The 23,660-nt window shown below is 37.5% G+C and overlaps 2 protein-coding genes and 3 pseudogenes across 3 annotated transcripts in view; 1 reads left to right on the top strand and 4 right to left on the bottom strand.

Moving 5' to 3' along the window:
• Positions 1–5: 5 nt before the first annotated feature.
• Positions 6–1,585, bottom strand: LOC149038148 (uncharacterized; annotated as a pseudogene). The gene is made up of 3 exons (XR_016181050.1): positions 956–1,585; positions 429–608; positions 6–265 (listed from the first exon to the last, which is right to left on the bottom strand). The product of XR_016181050.1 is annotated as an uncharacterized LOC149038148 (transcript).
• A 2,822-nt stretch (positions 1,586–4,407) lies between these two features.
• Positions 4,408–23,660, top strand: part of LOC149038143 (uncharacterized) — a 69,240-nt gene continuing 49,987 nt past the window's right edge. The window contains exon 1 of the mRNA XM_089187179.1: positions 4,408–4,627. The gene's annotated coding sequence lies outside the window, so the exon portion shown is untranslated. The remainder of the gene's footprint in view (positions 4,628–23,660) is intronic.
• On the bottom strand, positions 9,133–10,058 carry LOC149038147 (melanocyte-stimulating hormone receptor-like; annotated as a pseudogene).
• LOC149038146 (melanocyte-stimulating hormone receptor-like) lies at positions 13,270–15,673 on the bottom strand (annotated as a pseudogene).
• LOC149038145 (melanocyte-stimulating hormone receptor-like) lies at positions 18,611–19,552 on the bottom strand. Its single transcript, XM_089187173.1, has one exon. The coding sequence runs from the start codon at positions 19,535–19,537 to the stop codon at positions 18,611–18,613; it is 927 nt and encodes a 308-aa protein (XP_089043299.1). The 5' UTR covers positions 19,538–19,552.

The following is a 23,660-nucleotide window of genomic DNA, read 5'->3' as shown; positions in this document are numbered from 1 at the left end:
TTCACTTAGAGAAGGCCAAAGTAATCATTTTCGAAAGCGTAGTCAAAGAAAGAGAACACTTCTTCCTCGGTCATTGATACATTCTCACCTATCGGCAAAGTCAGCCTGCTAATACAAGTGTTGCCCATAGGAAGGCAAGATGGCATATTCGTATCAAAACAAATAGTGGGCTTCATTTGGAAACCCAGAACAGGCTCGTTCTCGCATCCAGTGACGAACTTTAAAATGCTATGGAGAGATATATTGCCATCTACCCCTCTTCCAGCTAAAAAGAGAAAAAAACAAAAATTAGTAATGCACTCATAAAGCTCTGAATCCCAGTTCTTTTTGCGCGCTCTGTGGAAAATTTCGATTGGCATAAAGCAAAGTTACAACTGTCTAGCCAGCGGTGATGTTTCTTAGACTAGAGAAAAGAGAACGACAGTTACCTGACACCTCTTTCAAGTAAATTCAGGAACAGTGTGTATGTCCGCTCTTCCCGCTGCCTTTGGTTGGTCGCTTCGTCGGAAAAAAATAGGGTCCAGCAGTTTCACCAGTTTGGGGTATGTCATAGGCAGCACTGCTGTCTCTCGGAAGAGGAATGAAAGCCTCGGTTTCCCATGAAGGAGCTAACAGCAGATTAAGAGAAAAGCAAGATTCATTTTCTCAGAAAGTATTGAATCTATGTAAAATTGTTAGAGATCAAGGGAATACAGATCTCTTGTGTGAGTAAGAGAGGATCAAAGGGAAGAGAGGGCATCCTACATACAGTCCCTATTCTTCTCCAGCAATTTTTAGACCTGCGCCCAGACTGCAGAGATCCAAAGGGGATTAAACAACTGCCTATCACATGTAAAATAAATGTGTAGGGTTTTTTCGTCGGAAGCGCTTGAAGAGAAACTGTCCGTATTTAGCGAGAGTCGGTAAAGGGTGAAGACTAGACCATCAGTTACAACCGGTCACAGTGAAATCTTACCTCAACGAGTCCGAATCTCTCGAGTCCTACCCGAAATTGGGTTTCTGCTTCCCCCAGATTAGTCAATCATCTTTTTTGAAGATTCGCTGAAGCTGGTCTTCAGCAAAGAAAGTAGGCAAAGGACCACCTTGCAACAAACTAAAACCTGCAATAAAAAGGTAAATTGAAATTCTTGTGTGCTCAAGTGAAATTGACATAGGTGTCTCAGTAGGCTTTGCATATTTACCAAAAAAGAGGCCAGCTCCATAGTAATATTTCCTGTCTAGTGCTTCTTTTTTCTCAAAAATGATGTAGCCTTCTCTTTAATCCTTGAAGAGCTTGTCACGTATTTCGCGCATCACCATGCCCAAAAATTCCCGCCTTGGACCACCATAATCTTGAGCGCCCTCGCCGGTGAAGATCACCTCTAAAGGTACACTGAAATCAATCGCTAGCGGATCATCCCTCAATATCTCTTCCATAGCATCATCGAAGAGGCGGTAACGAGAGACAAATATCTCCGTGGTCTTTCCCTCACACAGTTCAGAGTAATTTTGAAGGTCAAGCATTCGCCCTCGCTGTAACCTTCGCCTGAACTCCCCTAAGACTGTAACAGGCTCGTCACAAGTAGCCCTGAAATAAATTTGAAATGATCAAAGAGGCGTAACGCCCGTGAACTTTGAATAATTCCCAAAAGTATGCCGGTAACACCTGTATTAAACCGGTCTACTAACGAGCAGTCGGCCCGATTGTATTTAGTTTCCTACACTAATAGTTGAGTGCCAAAGTCAAAGTTGTAAAATCAACCAACGGATCTCTGCCCATAAAAGGTTGTGCTTAGAGATAATTTCCTCTCCTCTGATTGGTCGATGTATTAATTTTGGCTTTGGTTTCAAGACACGCAATCGAAATGCACTATTAGGAATTCTATTACTTTCTATCTATGCGAACGACCGAGAAAATGGCTCTAACCAATTGTAAATAGCCCATTCCCCATCTCTCTGGTTAAAAAAGCACAGGACATAATATTCGTGTTTTCGTGTCTCAAGCGAAATTATTAGTTACTTCTTAGATGTTTCCCTTAACATGTAAACGGGCTTAAATCCTTATATACCAATTTCATTTCATTTTTAGTACTGAGACTCATTATATTTTTATTTGCTTGCTCTTTTTGTTACGTACACGTTCAAACGCAAATAATTTAGTGTTTAAACCAATAAAAGGTGAGTTTGATTCAAAGGTTTTGCGCATCCTCAATGCACATATTTATAGTGCAAAATCGTCGCAGTGAACGACTTTCAACTTGAAAAGCGCCTAACTCTAATTGGCACCATGAGTGTTCGTGTCAATCAGGAGAATCTCGGGCGTATTCATCGATTCCCCCGCACGAAAATTGGAATGGTTTTAATCTAATCTAAAATTTCTTTGCTAATGGGGAGTCTACATTTCTATCAGTCTGTTCTAAACAGCGAAAGATTAGTCTTTAAACGCAGCTAAATAATTTCCGCTTAAGTGCAACACCAAATCAACACGCCGCTAGTTGTATGTTAGTGAATATTTTATAATAGTGGTGTCTACGATAGTGCGTGACAGTCTGTCACTCCATTAAGCAAGAAACAATAAAGTTCCGCAAAGAAACTTGTGAAAAACAAAAGTATATGCGAGTTGAAAAGAGTTTCGTAAAATAAATACCTGCTTTAGAATGTCTGTTTTTAAGGAGTGCATGACTCGATATCGAGACCAAGTGAGAACTCGTAGGAATGGAGATGCTTCGTGACAAAAGTCACGCATTGAGACCCTAATGCTGCTTTTTTCTGTTTTTAACCCCATTTGTCGAGAGCATATATATTAAATGTAATTCAGGCTAAGTTGAGTTGATGGCTACTGCTACCTGTTGTAGTCATCTTTTTATATGATAGCGTTAAGACAGAAATTTAGTAGCAAACATTTCTTCACATCTTTAGTGGCTATGGAGAGGATTTCAACTGAAGTTCCAATTCGTGGACGTTGAAACAGCTGACAAAGAAATTAATCAGGATGTTAATGAAGACTACTTACGAGGTTCGCTTTAAGCCGAAGTTCAGTTACTTTACTACAAGAACATGCACTGTGTATTCCGGCTGTATGTAGATCGTAGCAGAGGCACAGCCGCATGTATGATCACCCCGTGGGGTGTGCTTCCTAGTTATAGGTCACGATCACGACCGAACTGACTATCGACTATAGCATTTTCAACAGAGTTGATTACAATAATGGGGTCGCACATTTTCGAAATTTGGGGAAGAAAGAAAGTAGGCCGATTAAATGACGGAAAGTTCGCAGTTAGAAGGTCGTTACCAGCGCGTATTACCAAAAGTGACTAAGATGGGGTCGATAATTAGCAAACAGAATAGAGTATGATGGGGTAAGAGTTCACTCGACGCTCACCACAGGAAAAAATTAATTCTGTAGCCTCGTCGTCCTTGTCCACTGGACTCAAAGAGCCTCACTCCGGTAATAACCTTTTTCACATTTGTCTATTTTAGCTTGTTAGCGAATAAATTTATACCCTCATCATCTTGCCGCAATATCAGTAAGTAAATGATATTTCGGAACAAAAGGAATAACAAAAATACAGATAAAATGCATCATTTTACGCGACGGCACATTTACCGTCTAGACAGTAAGAACCATAGCTGGGAAACGTGATAAAGCGATTCATCGTTTTAAGATGACGAAACTACAACTAAAGGGCGCCTAAAAACTATGTAGTTTTTATAGTTTTGAGGCGCCCTTGAGATTCTTATCCTATTCAATTTCAAGCTTGACTTTTCCATTTCACTTATGTATTTTTGGCGGTTACGGCGTAAACCAACTGAGTCAACCGCTGTAACACGAAACCATTTCGGTTTGTAGGAAACCATTTGTCGTCAGGCTAAACCATTTGGGGTCACGCTAAACCATTTGGGGTCACGCTAAACCATTTGTCGTCACGCTAAACCATTTGGGGTCACGCTAAACCATTTCACTTTAAAGGTGAGTAGATTGATGCGATACTAAACCATTGCGGCTACGATTAACCATTTGCCGATAACCTAGGCCATTTTACACCACTCTGAACCGTTTTTGTCAAGTTACTGAACCAAAGGACAGTTAGCTGAACCGTTTGTCATTTCGACACTGAACCATTTCAGTTAACACTTGGCCACTCGTGTTTTTATTGAATTAGTTCAAGAAGGGTGGCTACACAGCTCCTCAATTGTATAAACCATTTTTTGTTTGAATATTTCATTTCACCAAATGCGACTTGTCCATTTGTATTTTAAATAATTCTTTTAGGATAAGATAAATTGTTCTCTAAAAGACAATTAGACTCTATCTGTTATTACAAACCAATTCTATTTTTGTATTTTTGGCGATGACAGCCGCCCATATGTGGGCTCTTCTTTCAAATTCAGTTGGAGAATTTCCGGCTTCAAGCTTGCACAGATTTATGGGCCAAGGAACTCCCTGTTTCATTTTCACAACGCGCCGTTGCAATTCTCCGTTCCATGACATAGCTTTCGAGTCTTTCTTAGTACTCTCTCTGTCTTAGTGACTTTAAAACATTTTCATGACAGACTGAGGAAGCAAGGTCGTAAAATAGTCAAACGTGCCTTCCATTTCCGCGACAGAGGCAAGAACACATGGTTGTATCAGATTTTTGAGTGTAAGGTAAATACTTTTATTTTAAGTTTTTTTTAGTTGAGATTTCCTCCTTCGAATGTTCTTCATCTTTCCGAACTTTCTCTGATTTTCGACAATGAAAGACGTTCCTGCAGTTAAGTGACGACGATTGCCAACTTTTACTTTATTCTGGCGTGTATTAATTGTATTGCCGCTTCGTGTTAGTTAAAGCTTATTAAGCTGAGATTGTTTGAACAAGTTACAGCTGTCGAATTCACAAAAATTCGCAAGCAATGCCTGGCATTTACCTTGGATAAAATAAGTAATTCGGGAGAGTTACAAAGGATATCCAAATTATCGAAACTCGTTTTTCGCCGTGGCCAATATAATTTCAGAACATCGATCTGTAAAAAAATTCTCTAATAAACAGAGATGGTCAATTTTATTTCATATACTTTCGTAACCTTTAGTTAAATATACCAGTACCGAAAACGTCTTCACATAAGCTTTACGGATGTTTTTCTAATGATAAAACGAATTCAAGGCTAAAACTGGACCGCTTCTTTTGGCAATATGGCGTCAACATCAACGTCAGGCGCTTTCTTTTAATTATAGGAAAACTATTTGAGATATTTTTATCGTAACACACAACATCGGCCTTAAGTACATCTCTTAAACTACTCTTCTAAGTTTTATCTGATACCTTCATATTACTAAGAGGAGAAAACATGAAAGTAAAATGTTTGCATATCTTTTCTTCGATTATGACATCTTGTATTATAACCCAAAGGAACCATATTTTTTGAAAACACATAGTTAGTATTAGCTTATCTGTCGTTAAATTGTTCTCAGAGATACAAAGACTATCGACAACAGCCTGCGCAACTAGTGTATTGAGCCACTTATTTGTTTAGATCCAATAACTTATCTGACGACTTCTCTCCAAAGATAATCGTGACTTAATGATTCTGCTTTAAAAGTCTGAAGAACTCGAGGAAAACCTAACTCAGCAAAGTGCTTCTTTAATTGTCTGCTTCACTGCTTGTCTCACTTCACTAATCTTCCAGTTGTAAAGAAACGGGTTTAACGTCGAGTTAAAGTAAAGTAAATACTTTCCGTGTGACGAATAAGAGTAATGAATATTTTTAGTATGAGCGGTCACAATTGTCATTGTGTATATTGGTGCTTAACAAAAAACTAATGCTAACTGCACCCACAGTGCACTGTATACTACCTTTCTGAATCGCGCCATGTTCAGTGCATTTGCATCTCCCACTTGTGCTTGATAATATCTGAGAGTGCGAAAAATCTTTGTTTACGATGCGAGTGATATTACCAGGCAAAATGATATAACAAGGCGGGCATACAAAAAGATTATACGGCGATAAAAAAATTCCACATAAAGAGGCTTGAATCATTATCAACTACGGAAAGCTAAAAATGCAAAAGCTCAAGCTGACGATGTCAATTGTACTGGGAGAAAAATTGAATTCGTGACAATCACCGAATGTACTACGTAGACAACACTACTATTCAAAATTAGTGTGCGGCCACACATACAAACTTGTTTTAAAATATTTGAAATTAACTGCGTATCTAATTGCGCTTCGTAGCTTTTTTTCTCTCCCTTTCGTATCCGACTAGAACTAAAAACAAAATCAAGTTATCACGCCAGCGAAAAATTTCCCCTTTTACTTTCAAATATTGTCCTTCTCCTTTCGCCAGCAGACCCTTGATACAATTTATTTGCATCTAATGTCTTGTTCACAATACGACGAAAAAATACTTCCGTATCAAGTGAGCTTTGATGTAAAAAAAAAATTATTCAATTTTTGCTCTTACGATTCTCTTGAACAATTAACAATTCTCCTTTGATGATGACAATTGGTTTCCAATAATGAAGTAAACAAGATAATTTATTAATCGAGATGGAAAATGAAGGGATGGGTCGTCAAAGCTTATCAACAGTTGATGAAAAGTTTACAATTATTTTAGGAGAGGCTTCGTCTTTACCAACTCTGACACATATTTCAAACTCTCTAACATTGCCTCGTGCTTAATATCGCACACTGAGGAATGAATAAGTTGTTAAGAAGACACCTGCTTGCTACGACAGATTCGGACTTGTATTGGGCCTCGTTTACGTGCCGGATTATGTTTCTTTCGACGTTCTACATATATGTAAATACCCGTCTCCTTGTAGCTATTTTTTTTAGTAGAATAAGTTTAATTTAAATTCAAATTAGTACTAAAAGTTAATTCCCTTAGCAAACACAAAGACATCGGGTATATTTTTGTTTGACGATATAACGAGGAAAATCTCTTTTGTCAGTTTTTGAGAGACAGAATAAGCAGCTTATTTAGATGTAATATCATTATTTTGGATGATGATTAATTGGAGAAATAATCCCTGTATGGTGGTAGATTATAAATTTCAAAAAGCTTGGTCGAATTCATTCTTCTTTCTTTCATGATTGCAACGAGAAACATATTTCGTTACAACAGCAATTGTACAACGATTATTACTGAAACCCTATTTCCTATATGAATTTTCTAAAAACTTCCTCATTAATCTTTACTCGTTTGAAATACGTTAGAAGATCGTCTGTTGTGTCAAAAAAGCCTTTTTTGTGTCTAACTTTTCTTGTAGGTCACGTGTGAAATAGGAATAAGAGGCACATATTCAAAGACATCTCTAAGATTACTTTTTCATGTTGCAACAAACGATCCCGCTTTACTTAGCCTGCCATAAGGCACTCATTATTAAGGTTTCAATACGAGTTACTTCGCCCGTAAATAAGTTTGAGGCCTTAACCAACACGACTCGTGGGCGAAGGAACGCCATCAGGCAGTGCTAATAATGGGAACCTGGAACCATCGAAGGCCGATGTTTATGCGACCTAGTTTCAGTGATAGGGTGTCAATCAAATGTCCATATCGTTTGTGTAAGGTTGAGCCCTAAATCATTATCAGCCTCAGCAAGCTGAAAATAAAGAAGGTTTAAGCTAAGGGTGTCAAATCCATGACAAACAGTCCAGCAATTTGAATGCATATAGCGGTTCAAAATTAATGTAAGGCCACAGCTGCAAACTTAATTTAGGATATTTGAATTTAATTGGGTAATTAATAACATTTTGTGGCTCTTTTATCTCCGTTTCGTCTCCGACAAAACAAGAAACGTGAATATGAAAACAATCTTCAGTCATGAACGCTTCTTGAGCAGTAGCGAAAATAAGGCCCCAAAAAAATTTAAGCCTATACGGGATTTGAACCAGTGACCTTTGCGATATCGATGCAGTGCTCTACCAACTGAGCTAACAAGCCAACTGGGAACTGGTCATTATGTGAGTTCTATATAAGCCCCTGAACTGATGAATAAATGACTGTGAATATTTAAAAAACATTTATGCGAACTGCGAATAAAGACCAGCTCCCGGGTCAAGATGCGTCAATCCCTCCTTTAACAAGACTTCTTCCCCATGGATTTTCTTTCTGTTCCTCTTTGATAATCCAGCACAGCGAAGAAGGCATGAAAATTAACTAAACAAGAACATGTGTGTCGCAAGCAGCTGTTGATTTCCGTAAATAACATTTCAGTTTAATTTAAAATTAGCACCGAGTGTGAATTTCATTAGCAAACACAAAGAAACGGGCTATATTTTTTGTTTCACAATACGATATGGGACTCCTAAGTCTTAAAAAATCTATTTTATCACTTCTTTAATGGTTGAAATAAACATGTTTTTTAGCGCGATGATAAGATGGTATGATATTGAAGCAAATTCTAAGCTCATACAAAAGCTTTGAAAACGACTCAATAAAAGACATTTGAGGAACTTAAGGGCAGCAGTTAATCACTCTGAAATGGAGGAAATAAAATCCGTACAACTCAGAGACAACCTAAAGATACACCAGCAACAAACTGGGCATATGGTGACCTCTATACAAATGATGCGAAACTTGTTTTTCGCCGTTGCCAATATAATTTCAGATCATCGATCGTTCTGTAAAAAAATTCTGTAACAAACAGGGATGCTCAATTTTATTTCGCATACTTTCATAACCTTCAGTTAAATACAAAAGAACGGAAATCTTCTTCACATAAGCTTTAGGGATATTTTTTTGATGACAAAACAAATTCAAGACTAGAACTGGACCGTCTCTTTTGGCAATATGGCGCCAACATCAACGTCAAGCGCTTTCTTTTAATTATAGGAAAACTAGTTAAAATAGTTTTATCGTAACACACAACATCGGCCTCAAACACATCTCTTAAACTACTCTTTGAAGTCTTATCTGATGTCTTCATATTACTAAGAGGAGAAAACATGAAATTGAAATGTTTACATATATTTTCCCGATTATGACATCTTGTATATAAGCATAGGGTTCTCAGAGATATAAAGACTATAAACAACAGCCTGCGCAGCTATTCTATTGAGCCACTTATTTGTCTTTATCCAATAACTTATCTAACGACTGCTCTCCAAATATAATCGTGCCTTAATAAGTCTGCTCTAAAAGTCTGAAGAACAATTCAAGAACGACCTATTTCAGCAAAGAGCTTCTTTCAGTGTCCGCTTCACTGCTTGTCTCACTTCACTAATCTTCCAGCAATAAAGAAAAGGGTTTAACGTCGAGTTATAGCAAAGTAAAATAATTGCTACTTTCCGTGCGACGACTAAGAGTAATGAATATTTTTTAGTAAGAGCGATCACAATTCCCACTGTAAATATTGGTACATAACAAACCACTAATGCTAACTGCACCCATAGTGCACTGTATACTGCCTTTCTGAATCGCGCCATGTTCAGTGCATTTGTTCGGCTCGGCTGTTGTTGATCTCGTACTTGTGCTTGATGATATCTGAGAGTGCAAAAAATCTTTGTGTACGATGCGAATGATATTACCAGGCAAAATGATGTAGCTAGCCTTATGTACCAAAAGATTACACGGGGAAAAAAATTCCACATACAGAAGCGACAAGGTTAAAAACCCAAAAGGTAATTACAATAATATACGTGCGCTTCAAAGTTACAATTTGCTTGTATCTCAGTCCCAACATCAGGGCGAGAAGTCTGTCCACGCTTATGGCCGTCATCGTCATCAAAGACACTAAAAACAATACACGGCCTGTGATGTGGGCTGCGTCATATGCGTAGCGACAAAGGTTCCAGTGTTCTTGAACCACGGACATCCAACATAGAGCAATGAGAGGCTGAGTAACAAGACCAACCAACAAATCAGTGGTTGCCAGACAACGATACAGGACTTTGGACGGCGGATGCAGGAAAGATGCCTTGTGAAGGGCCACAAGGATGAGAGAATTTCCTGCAAATGCTGCCATGGAGAGGAGAATGTCAACCGCTAAGAAGCAAATTGGTAGTTGTTGATACCCACCCATCAAAGAGGGAGAGCATAGCAGTTCTTGAAATGATTTCGTGTGACTTCTACCGCTACTGAAATTTGTTGTCGACATAATTCTGTCTTTGGCGTTTTCCTATTCTTGTGGGTTTCTGTTCTTGCAACGAAAAATGGCAGCAATGACTACTGAAGCCTAACTTCCTAAGTAACAATCGCATAAAGACTTACTCATCAAAATGCATAAGGAAATTTTCTATTGGGTCAAAAAAATTTTATTTTTTCCCAGGAATCTTTGGGTGCCTCAATTATGAAATAGCAATTAAAGGCACACATAGAAACATCTGTTATTTCGGTGTCTTTATATACAGTGCGGCAAAGAGCCGCTCTTTACCAGAATCGAATCCCATTATAATAGGATGCTAATCAAGGGTCCATATCTCTCGTGCGAAGTTAAGGCTTGAATTATCAGCTACGGAGAGCTAAAAATGCAAAAGCTCAAGCTGGCGATGTCAATTATTCTATGAGAAAAATTGAATTCGTGACAATAACCGAATGTACTACGTAGACTACACAACTATTCAAAATTAATGTATGCGGCCACACATACAAACTTGTTTCAAAATATTTGAAATTAACTGTGTATCTAATTGCGCTTTGAAGCCTTTTTTCTCTCCGTTTCGTATCCTACTAGAACTAAAAACAAAATAGTAACAAAATCAAGTTGTCACACCAGCAAACCATTTTCTGCAACTGTAAAAGGAAAGTTATTCAATTTTTGTTCCAGCGATTCTCTTAAACAGTTGATGACTCTCCTTTAGTGATGACAATTAGTTACAAGATAATTTATTAATCGAAATGGAAAATGAAGGGATGGGCGCTCAAGGTTTATCAGCAGTCGATAAAAAAATTACAATTGCTCTAGGAGAGGCTTCGTCTTTACCAACCCTGACCTAAATTTCAAACTCACTAAAACTGCCACGTGCTTTTTATCGCACACTGAGGAACGAATAAGTTGTTAAGAAGACACCTGCTTGTCAAGACAGATTCGGACTTGTATTAGACCTCGTTTACATGACTGCGTTTCTTTCGGCTCTATAAATATATGTAAATACCTGTTTTTGAAAACCTTTCAAATCTGAAAATACATATGAAACAAATATATATTTTCTTTGCTCATCACAAAGAGACACTTTGTGATGAGAAAAGAAAATATATACACAGACTATTTAATATATTTTTTCAAATAGCAACGTTTTCGAAAATGGATTTATATATATTTAGATATTAACTTTAGATCCATTGTTTTATTTTCGGACGGGAAAATTGCTGATAGACAAACAAACAACTCATTCAATTCTTTAATACAGAGCAGGAGTTTTATCCTGGAAATTTTAATTCCTCCGAATAACGACTGCAGCCGATCGAACCACTAGCGCGTTTGGGTGGACTGCGACAAGTTTCTAATCTGAATCAGTTAATTTAAATTTAAGTACAAATTAGCACTAAAAGTTAATTTCTTTGACAAACAAATAGATTAATAATACCTTTTTTAAATAATAAAATTTAACAGTATATTAAGATAAGATGTCATTTAAGGGCCGATTATTAAATTGAAATATTCTCCCTTTACTGAGGACAATACTAAGCAATTACGGGGAAAAGTTAGCCTATATGACCCTATGATATAATATCCTTTCTTCCTACGTTTGGTTAGTGAGATAATAAAGGTGTTTTTGTATAAAGAAAGCTCTCGTGTAAACGGCAGGTAACTTTGTGATGCTTTAAGGCAATTTTCAAAATTCTGCTTTAATTGCAACAGTTACATCATAATATTGAAGTGAAGAAAACAATTTATAAGTGGTGGTCCAAAATCAATGGACGTATGCCAAGGAATTATCAAAATTCGCCGCACAGATCTTCAACTCTACCTTCATCAGCAACATTTGCTTCAGAACTCTCTAACTAGCGTTTACTCTTTGAAAAGACTATTGACAAAAGCTCGACGTACAACGATTCTACTGAACTTCTTATTTCTTCCGCTTAATCAATAATATTTTTGACGAGCGCTCCCTAATAATAATAGTGACTTAATGAAAGTCTTACAAGACCAAACCGAGGAGGAGGTAACGCTACGGACAGCAAAGTGCTTCTCTGATTGTCTGTTTTACTGCTTTTCTTACTTCACTAATTTTCCAGCAGTAAAGAACGGATATAACTTCAAGTTAGAGTAAAGTAAGACAACTGATACTCTCCATATAACGACTAAGTATGACTGGTATGTCTTACTATAGATTGGTGCGCAACAAGCAACTAACGTAAACAGTGATAAATGGGTAACACAGTGGTCAAATGATTACGCATGCGCTTTTAGATGGATGATCTGCTATTATAAACATTGAGAATCTAAGTGATGCGTAGTTTTTTGCTGTTTCTTGGGAAAGTTCAAAGTTTCTAAGGCCTAGACTTATACACATTGTTGTTTTAGACTTGACCCATGTTGTGCTAGTTTATACTCTCGTACTTTTTTTCACACTTTGCTTAGCGGTGTAAATGAAGTCGCAAGCTTGGCCATGCTGGCGAGGGTAAAAGTAAGCTTCTGTAATTTGCCTTCATCGCCGGAACAAGGCGTCTGCGTTAAAAATAAGTTGAGATATCTCAATATAAAATAAGACCAAGCTTTAAGCTCTCTCGGAAATCCCTCTTTCAACTATATTACGCATTCAATTTGAAATAGTTAGGAATCTAAACTTTCCTTCTTCACTTCACGTAATACACGCGTTTGAAAATCCCTTGTATTCTTTTCAAAACACGTGCATGCGCAGTGTTTGACCGCTGTGTTTAAATTGGCTGCTATTAGCTGTTTACCTCAATCAATAAAATTTACTTCAAGTACAAATCAGCACTAAAGTCATATCCCATGGCAAACGTGAAGACATCGGCTATATTACTGTTTTCAATACATTAAAGGAACTCGACTTCGACTTTTTAAGTAAAGAAATAAGCAGTATATTTAGATATACTGTTATTTTTTAGGCCCGATAATCAATTGGAAATATTCTCGCTGTATTTTAGTCAATTCTGAATTCAATAAAACTTTATGAAACGACTTGAAAGAAATATAGGGGAAAGTTTAGGACAGTTAATCGCTCGGAAAATAGTAAACATAGAATCAAATCACTTGGAGACAACTGAAAAATAACCAGGAACAAGTTGATTATAAAACGACCCATTCTAACTAATATTTTTAAAATTCGATGGTTTTTTTTTCATTCAATATTCCTTTTTCCCCGTTAGCATATAATTTCAAACGGTGAACCTGAAAGAGAATTTTGTACTAACCGTTCTTGCTTCAATTTTGTTCCTTACACTTTCTTATAATAACAAACGTGAGAGTATGATCATGCGCGCGCATATCTTTTCTTAGATTATGAATTGATCTAATCATGATAATGTGAGGTAGTATTAAAAATAATTTTACAAATTTATCGTTAGCTTTTCCATTGCCTTACCTTTAGTTGTTAAGATGTGAAAAAAATACGAACTGAAAGTACCAGTACGATCGGGTAAAACTCGAGATGGTCTAACTCCATGGACAGCAAAGTGCTTGTCTGATTGTCTGCTTCATTGCTTGTCTTACTTCACTTATCCTCCAGCAGTAAGAAACGGGTTTAACGTCGAGTTAAAGTAAACCAAGACATCGGCTATTCGCCATAGGATGACCAAGTAAGATGAATGTGTTTTGTTACTATGTGCAATCGCGGTCACCACGATAAAGAATGGTGCAAAACAAAAAACTAATGCTAACTGCACCCACAGTGCACTATACACTGCTTTTCTGTATTGAGCTATGTTCAGTACATTTAGTTGGCTCGGCTGTTGTTGAACGGGATCTTCTGCCTGAACCTGATGATATCTGAGAGTGCGAAAAATCTTTGTGTATGATGCAAGTGAAATAACCAGGCAAAGTAGTATAGTTATGAGACGGTGCAAAAGAATTATACGGTCATCAAGTAAAGCGCATAAAGAAGAGACAAGAGATACAATCCAGATGGTAGCTACAATGATATATGTGCGCTTCAAAGTTACAATTTGTTTGTACCTCAGCCCCAACAATAGGGCGAGAAGTCTGTCCACGCTTATAGCCGTCATCGTCAGCAAAGACACTAAAAACAATGCAGACCCCATGATGTAGGCTGCGTCAAATGCGTATCGACAAAGGCTCCAGTGTTCCTGAACTAAGGACACTCAATAAGTAGCATAGAGAGGCTGGGCAACAAGACCAACCAACAGGTTAGTTGTTGCCAGAGAACAATACAAGAGTTTGGACGGTCGGTAGAGGGAAGATTCCTTGTGAAGGGCAACAGCGATGAGAGAATTCGTAACGAATGCTGTGATGGAGAGGAGAATGTGCACTGCTGAGAAAAAAGTAATGGTTGATGCCGGCAACTCATCAGCCAGAAAGACTGAAAAGCCACTTTCCAAACCTGGTGTTCATTTGTGTTACACCTCCTATATAATTAGTTGTCGCCATGCAGTTCAACATACGGTCGTTTCCTTTTCCCCGCTAGTTACCTGTATTTGCAACGACAGATGTTTCCTATCAACGGCACCTGGCCGGTCACGATCACTCAGACCCTTATTTCTTAAGGCCCGGCCACGCGCACACAATATTTCTACGCAGCATCTCGCAACATTATTATTATTAACCAGACATCTTGACCGAACAAGCTTGTTCAAGAAATGATTTATGATATAGGAAACATTTCGCTTTAAGATTGAGGCCCACATTCCTCGAAAATTAAATCATTTACAATTCCAATACTCAATTCTGTCACAAGAGAAGCCAATATCCTCCCACAGTTGCATTAAATATAACTCTTTGTCGATTTCTTTGTAACGAGTAATTCTCTCACTAATATGTTATTCCGTCGATGAACTCTAATAGTTCCTTTTATAGATACAAAAGTTTTATGTTACAGGACCATGAAGGATAAAAACATTGCCTCTCGCGGGAAAATTTTCCTGCAAATTATCTTCCGTAATAAGTGAGGCAGAATGTTTTTCCAGTTTCTCATTTTTGCATTAAAGATCCGACAAACGTTCAGTATCCAGAAGCATCATGAAGCAATCAAGTATAAATAGGAGTGAAATCCGAGAAGGATCTAGCTCCACGGACAGCAAAGAGCTTCTCTTATTGTCTGCTTCACTGCTTGTCTCACTTCTCTAATCTTTCAGCAGTAAAGTAACGGATTTAATGTAGAGTTAACTTAAACTAAGCCTATCGTTAACCGCCAGAAGACGACTAAGTGCAATGAATATGTGTTACTTTGGCTGATCAAAGTTTCTATTATAAAATATGTTAAATAACAAACAACTAATGCAAACTGCACCCACAGTGCACTGTACACCGCTCTTCTGTATTTCACCATATTTAATGCATTTGGTTGGCTCGGCTGTTGTTGGACATGATGTTGTACTTCAGCCTGATAATGACTGAGAGTACGAAAAATCTTTGTGTACGATATGATTGAGATTAGCAGAAATAGTGAAATGCTTATACGGCCAAGCCATAGGGGCTATAAGGTAATTTAAAATACAGCACAAACCAGTTAAACTTGATAAAACCCAAAAGGCAGCTAGCATGATATATATGCGTTCCAAAGTTACAGTTTGTCTGTATCTCAGTCCCAACAATAGGGCTAGAAGCCTGTCCACGCTTATGGCCGTCATCGTCAATAAAGAAACTCCGCAAAATGTATAGCTTGTTGGGAAGATGGCGTTGCTTGCGTATCGACAAAGACTCCAGTTATCGTTAGCCAAGGACATAAAATAAGTAGCCATCATAGGCTGGCTAAAAATACCAACCAATAGGTCAGTTGTTGCCAGGCAACGACACAAGGGTTTGGACGGCGGGTGAGGGGAAGATTCCTTTTGAAGGGCAACAAGGATAAGAGAATTCCCAAGAGTTGCTGTGATGGAGAGGAGAATGTAAACTGCAGCTGAGAAATAGATTGACTGTGGTTGTAATCCATCTGCCAAAGAAGGGAAGCACCGAAGATCTTTAACGCGTTTGTCTGTGCTTCATCTTTGGCTAGATTTGTTTCCGCCATCATTCTCTAGTCGTTTTGGTCTTTCCTTCAGGTTACGTGTGATTGCAGCATAAAATGTTCCGTCTAGAGAGCAACTGCCCAGCCTAGAAATCACTTAAACTGCGTTGATCACTGAAACTGAATAATCATATGAATAATTATATGAATAATTATATGAATAATTATATGAATAATTATATGAATAATTATATGAATAATTATATGAATAATTATATGAATAATTATATGAATCATCATATGAAAACTTTTTCAATCACGTTTACACGTTTGAGACGCTCGGTAATATTGTCATTTGTGTCCAAAAAAAATGGTGAACCATTTTTTAAAGCCTTACTTTTGATGAGTAGGTCTGATTTTCTTCTGATCATTTTGCAAAGTTTGTCTTTCACAAACGATTGATCCTTAAAAGAGAACTTTACGATAAACAGCGATAATCAGCTTTGTTTTTTTCGTAAAGTAAAACGTTTAATCAATGTCATGCACCACAAATTGTTGTTTGGTTAGAAATTCTCGATTCATATTTCCCACGTCAGGATGTTTGATAAAAACGAAATCTCGAGTCAATATTTAGTTCTACCTTGGTGACATGTTTCTCAGTTTGATCGCCATCAGGAGATGCCTGTATAATTCTCCTTTGCTATTTCTGCAGCTTTCTTTGTGAAATGGTTACGATAATCTGGTGTTGGGTAATGATAAACACCCTCAAAATAATAACAATCCTTTCTCGTCGCCTGTGATCTAGATGATCTCTTTATTTGCACAAAAAAGCTTAGCCTTTAATCCTTTCCGGGTTTTCATCGTTCAAACAATGTTATCAATGAGGTTCTTAGAAGTTAGTGAGTCCATCGGCACCATTTCGACTATATCTTCGAATAAATGCTATAAATATAAGTCTTCTCCACTTCTACGAATAATTTTGCCAGCAAATAGAAAAATGGAAATTTTTACTAGCTTCAGGAAAGACTACAAGAGACTACAGAATCTCGAAAGTTAATATATTTCACTGGGATTTTATCTATTAACACTTGGGCCCAGTTCTTTAAACAAAGTTTAGTCGTTGTTTGAGAAAACTGCGTTCTAAGCCATCTTCAATTTAGTTGAACCTTTTATCTTGGTATAAATTTTTGTGAATAGTATCCAGAGGGTCGAGATTTAATAAAGGAAGGACATTTATTATATATGATCCACTCTCTTATAGAGAACACCTGCTTTTCACTGCTTGCAAAAACCACGGTTTGAGTTAGACCTTGTATAAATAGCCGGCCTTAAATTTTTGATGAAACATACCATTTATTTTGTTGCAACACTTTCATTATTGACAGTAAGTTTCCTTCTCACTTATCAGTTAGTTTCATATCAATATAACCCATTAAGTAAACTATTAATCAAAACAAAAATCTATGAGTGACAACAATAATCAAATTCATTTAAAGCGTGGATTTCAACAAAGTATTACTGACAGTTGAAAAAAAAAGGACATTTACGATTTTTTCCCTGGAAATTACTGGCCATTATATTAAAGAATCGAGGCCATAGTTGGTTTTGTGACCACCACCTAAATCAGATGTCCGTTGTCACTCAAGAATTTTCCTAGCATTTGTAATCATAAAAATTATATTAATTCCTGGATTGTGATTGGTTTAAAAAACTCCTGTTTTCCACTAATTCACTTGCCAAATTGTTATCGGACAGTTCAATAAGCCAATCACATTCAAAGCTGTAGTTTAAATTAACCGATCGTATTGAAATTTGTAGTTTAAATCATCCAATCACATTCAAAGTTGTGGCTTAAATCAACCAATTGTGAGTCTTTTAATGCAAATTTTCCATCTCTTTCATAACTTGGTTATTCTTCTTTCCAGGAAATTATGATTTTATGATTAATTGGTGATTAATAATAAATTTTGAGAAACAAACGACAATCTTTTAGAGAATTATCTTAAGACATTGTAATTTTTTGATTAATTGGTCGTCATTAGTAATTTGATGATAAATTTTAAGTAACAAGTATCACTAAGATAGTAAAACGAGTAAGTAAAATCAAACTAGCTTCCCGTTTTTTGCCCTACTTTGCGTGGACGGCATTTTTTATGTCGATCAAATCATAGGTTGCTGTATTCAAAATAACTGCTGCCGCATGAAACTTACTTGCCCCAAGTATTGCCGGTAGTGATACAACTCTCTGTCCTTTAGCTGTGCGTACACTTGGAAATAAAGTTTATCTACAGAAGCCGCGAATGAAGTCATTGGTTGTTAATAAGATAAGGAATTTTTTCGTATCAAGCCAGCTGTAGTCAAATACCTCCCTCAATTAAGATGAATACCATTCTTAAATTCTTACGATATCGTTAACGTGTAGATTCCATGACTTTTGCTTTATCATGCGCAAAATGAGCCATGTTGATCTATGGTGAGAATATTTAACAAAGCTTTGTACAGCGACTTCATTAAGTTTCTAACTCCTATTCAATGATGTATCCAGCAGGTGGCGTTATCTAATAGCATCGTCACGTTACATACTAACTTGAAACAACTAAGTAAGAGTATGATGGAAGATCTAACCCCCTGGACAGCAAAGCGCTTGTCTGATTGTCTGCTTAACTGCTCTTCTTACTTCACTAATCTTCCAGCAGTAAAGAAACGGATTTAAAGTCGAGTTAAAATAAACCAGGGTACTCGCTATTCCTAGAGCGACGACTAAATGTGATGAATTTCCTTTTATATGAGCCATCACAATTCCCACTAAAATCACAGGCACATAACAAGCAAGCAACACTAACTGCACCCACAGTGCACTGTACACTGCCTTTCTGTATCGCGCCATGTTCAATGCATTTGGTTGGCTCGGCTGCTGTTGAACATGACTTTGTACCTGAGCGTGATGACGGCGAAGAGCACAGAAAATCTTAGCATATGAAGCAATCGAGATTAATAGGCAACATAAGATGACAATTCGACCAAACCAAGGCGCTATACGAGAATCTAACACGTTGCATAGAGTAGCGACAAAGGTTACAATCCAAAGAGTAACAACAATGATATATGTGCGCTTCAAAGTTACAATTTGTTTGTATCTCAGCCCCAACAATAGGGCGAGAAGTCTGTCCACGCTCATGGCTGCCACTGTCAACAAAGACATAATAGATAATCCATACCCTGAAATGGAGGCTGCTACCCATGCAAATCGACAAAGTCTCCACTCTTCGAAAACAACCGACATCCAAAGAGTAGCAGTGAGAGGCTGGCTTACAAGACCAACTAACAGATCACTTGTTGCCAGACAACGGTACAAGAGTTTGGACGGCGGATGGAGGGAAGACACCTTGTGAAGTGCAACGAAGATCAGAGAATTCCCAAGAAATGCTGTCAGGGAAAAGAAAATGATGATTGCTGACAGACGCAATGAGTATTGTTCAAATTCGCCAGCCAAAGATGAGGAACATACAAGTTCTTCAAATGTGTACACTTGCGTTCCATCTCCCATTGAATTTGTTGCCGCACTGAGAGCACCTGCGCAGCGTTGATCACTTAAACTTTACTTTTTTTCAAAATAATCATATGAAAACTTTTTCAGTCGCGTTTAGTCGTTTGAAATGTTTGGAAATACAGTCATTTGTGTCCAAAAAATGATGAACCATTTTTCTTAAAGCCTCACTTTTGTCTCAGCTATGATTTATCAAAACGCGATAAGAACAAAACATCCACGAATGTTAATATTTTATGGCGCGATGGACAATCCTTCGTTACTCAGAAGAGCAAGAGCTGTCGATTTCTTCACAAGAGTCACATTAAATATAACTCTTTGTAAACTTCTTTGTAACGGGTAATTCTGTCACGTTATTCCATCGATAAACTCTAGAAGTTCCCTCCAAAGATGAAATAGTTTTTTTTACAGCGACTTTTCCTTCAATTTATCTTTGTTAAATAGGAGAGGCAGGATGTTTGTCCCCTAATAGTGTTAAGCGTCACAACTACACCACATGTATATTCAACTTGTTAGGTTCAATCTTTGAATGACTTTGCGCTAAGAGGTAAAATTAAAATAAAATATTGTGCTTTTTTTTTCATCCCACAGTTTAAGGCAAAAACCAGCCTTACTAAGGAAAAGTGACGTTGATAGCCGCATAAATGAGTAAGTGTTGTTTAAATTATGATCAGCTTCTGGAAACCAAATTTGAATGGGAAGGCGAAACGTCAATCAGTTGGAGACAACTTGAATGCTGACTGTGGACTTCTAACATAAAATCAGGGATAAAAATGATTTAGTTTCTCGACACCACTGTCGTTCACTGAGTTCAAAAGCTAATGACATCAAGAGGACTCTGTAAGAACCGTTTGCAGTCAATTTCATTTCACATATGCACTGCTGAGAAAAAAGTAAATCTTTGATGTAATCCACCTCCAAAAGATGAGGGGCATAATATTTCGTTTAAACAACACACGCCGAGCGACGATGACTGAAACTTCCTTCCATAAACACATAAAGACTTCCTCATCAGCGTTTGCTCATTCAAAGTGCGTAAGCAAATTGTCTGTTGTGCTAAAGAGTTGGTTCTTTTTTCCGGAACCTGTGACGAACATCTTGTATGAAATAGCAGTAAGAGGCAAATAGAGAGACATCTGTGATACCATTTTTTCACAAGGCCAAAAAGAATCCTTTTTCAGCTGATCGACCGTTGGAACCTGTGGGGTGGCTCACGGATAAAATAGCAATATACAAAACGACTTAATCTAGTAGAGTATCTCTGTCTAATCCGAAGAACTAGTGATAATTCTATCACTTCAAAAGACTTAAACCCCTTAACTCCCAAGATCCGATTGTTAATTCTCCTCTCTCGCTGCTATACATTTCCTTTTAACGAGCTGTTCAATCATTTGATTTATGCATACGGTATTTCATTTTCGTCAAACGCTTAAACGTTAATTCATTTGATCAAATTTCTTTCAAACAAAGGACACTAATCAAGAAGAAAACGGCTTTGAATGGAACATGAACTCGATAGACTGGAAAAACGTAAAATAATAAAAAAATGTAAAAATAATAAAAATAAAGTATAACTAATCAGATCGTATGAAAGTGAGAGTCATGTGAAGCGCTCGAGAAGTATTTTAGTAATGTTAAGGTATGTGTATACGAAGTATGCTGAGTTTTTGGGAGATTTCTACTCCAAACGCAGTCTATTAAGTATATTTTGGTTGCTTTTGGCCTCGCACCAGCTGCAGCATTGTAATCAACAACGTATGAATAACTGGGTTTAGTTTCTAAGGAAATTGTGGTGCCGCGTCGATGAGGGGTACAACGAGATTATTTGGTTTTATAATCCAACTGCACAAGGTAGAGTTCAAATAATGCGTATATATGTATATACCACATGTGTACAGTTGGTTATTTTGTTCTGTAAAAAAACCTGTTTAACCGGTCGGCTACGCACTCTGCGCTTCTCTATCCACTTTGCTTTTCCCGCCTTATGAGAAATGAGCAGAAAGACATGGCGGAATAAAAAGCAGTTGGATCATAAATAACCTACTAGACTATTCATTGGTTTGTAGTATTGCCTAGTACTTTCACTCCTTGTTTGAATTTGACGAGCCTGTGGGGAAAGTCAAAATACGGCATAACTCATAAAAATACTCAGATTTGCCACCGCCAGATAAAGAAAATCCGAAAAAATCCGAAAAAATCACCACGAATCTTATTTCGCAAGATGATCATCTCGCAGCTGGAGTTTGGGCTGCCTGTGGTGTGAGTTCAGACATGGTGAAGTAACGCGATATTTTCCTCCGTTTGAAGGTCATGTTCTTTTTCTGTTACAGAAATGAAAACATTAGGTACACAAAGTGTCCCATCTCAACCCGCCCATGCTACACGTACCTATGTTCTTATAGATGATGTCATGGATCAGGGGGCTGTGCACAAAGAATAACATTAACCAGAAATCTTGGGCTCATTTGATAAGTGTGGTGGTTTGTGGTCTTCGCGAGAGCCTCGTTGATTAAGGTCGAGATTTATCGGGACATGAAAGTTTCGCATTTCATTTTTTGTATTATTTTTAAGTCAAACGTGTTTTTACGGCTCCTTTACGCGCAACAAACACGCCTAACAACTCACGTTCTATCAAGTACCATAAAAACAACGTCCAAAGTCCATTAGAACATACCCAATCATTGCACTGCGTAAACATTAGGCGATTTTTCATGTGCTTGAATTGTATTCCATCAACCAAATTCGCATCTACGCGCGCCCGTGTATTATTCACTATTTATGACTCACTTCCTCGGGAAAGTTCACAATGTGTCATCCACTTTTGGTTTTCTTGAGAATGTCATGCAATGGTAAAAACATCATTATGGTCGTGAAACAAAAAGTGAGTCATTTGCATCCTTTTGGTGGCAGCGAGAAGTTTTTAACGCTCGCCATCCCCAGCTCGAAGCGTTGCTTCTAGGTTATCGCGAGCTAAATTTCAGAGGAATAAAATCAAATATTCCTACGTCGTGAGACCACTAGGAAAAGAGTACCCTCTCGACACCGTTCGTGTTATAAGTCACCTTCTGAAGAACTCAGACTCTTCGGTCTTGCAAAATTTTACAAATTTAACAGGTTCTTAAGGACGAATTCAACGCTCCATCGCTGACGAAACGTCGTTTTAAGGTAAGCTCTGAAATAATTAATTAGACCAGGTGGATTTTTGTCTCACCCACGCAGTGTTCCATCAATAACATTGCCAGTTTGTATTAACAAAGAAAAACTTATTACATTATAAAATATAGACAATCCGGCATGAGGCGTGGGGTCTTGGTTTCATATAGGTCTTTCAGCAAAGTGAGACGGCAACAATACACTAGACCATATGATCGCAGACAAGGGCAAGTTATGAAAATGTTATCGATCTAAAGTGCTGTGTCCCTGCTTAGTCTATTTTTTTAGAAGAATATTTAGTGAGAACCGAGAAAACTGAGTGTTACGAGATAATCTGAAGCGTTTTTCCTTTTTATTTTGATTATAAACTACCGTCTACGTGTTACATCCTGTTCGCATTATAGAAATTGAAAGAGGAAGCAGTTGTCACAAACACACGTTTCGAGGGGAAGATGTAAAACGCTTCTTGCTTATTAAATGATACAAAACTTGGCAGGTATTTTCAGTCAGAGAAAAATTTAAGGCGACAAATCAAAATACGAATTCTTTAACACATCATTTGACTTCTTTTGAAAAAATGTAGGTTATATTAAGAACACTGCGTTACTGAATATTTATCAGCACACCTGTAGAAAATGAAAATAAGCTGAAATCAAGCTCACACATAGATTTTGGAATAAATGATCGTCTTCTTTGCTCTTTTTTTTTGTCCTACATAAATTAATGAGTGAACCACGTGCTCCTCGTTCTTGTTCGTCATAACTCGAGTCGGAAATTAAACGAAAATTTGAATGAGATTGCCAAATTGCATTTGCTCGTTCCACATAAAATCATGAGTGCTACCCGTTGGTGATTTTCATTGAAGGCATTCTGGGTGGCGAATATTTATCTATAAGTTTAGTTTGAAATGACAGAAAGAAATAGATCCTGAGCGATCTTGGCAGGAAAATTTTGAAGATCCGTAAAGATC

This window comes from Pocillopora damicornis, chromosome 11 (assembly GCF_964200805.1).
Source record: "Pocillopora damicornis chromosome 11, jaPocDami1.2, whole genome shotgun sequence".
NCBI classification, from domain to species: domain Eukaryota; kingdom Metazoa; phylum Cnidaria; class Anthozoa; order Scleractinia; family Pocilloporidae; genus Pocillopora; species Pocillopora damicornis.
This window is presented reverse-complemented; position numbering and strand designations above follow the sequence as displayed.

Excerpts from the sequence above, each read along its gene's own strand:
- LOC149038145 (XM_089187173.1), bottom strand. The coding sequence starts at position 19,537 with ATGGGAGATGGAACGCAAGTGTACACATTTGAAGAACTTGTATGTTCC.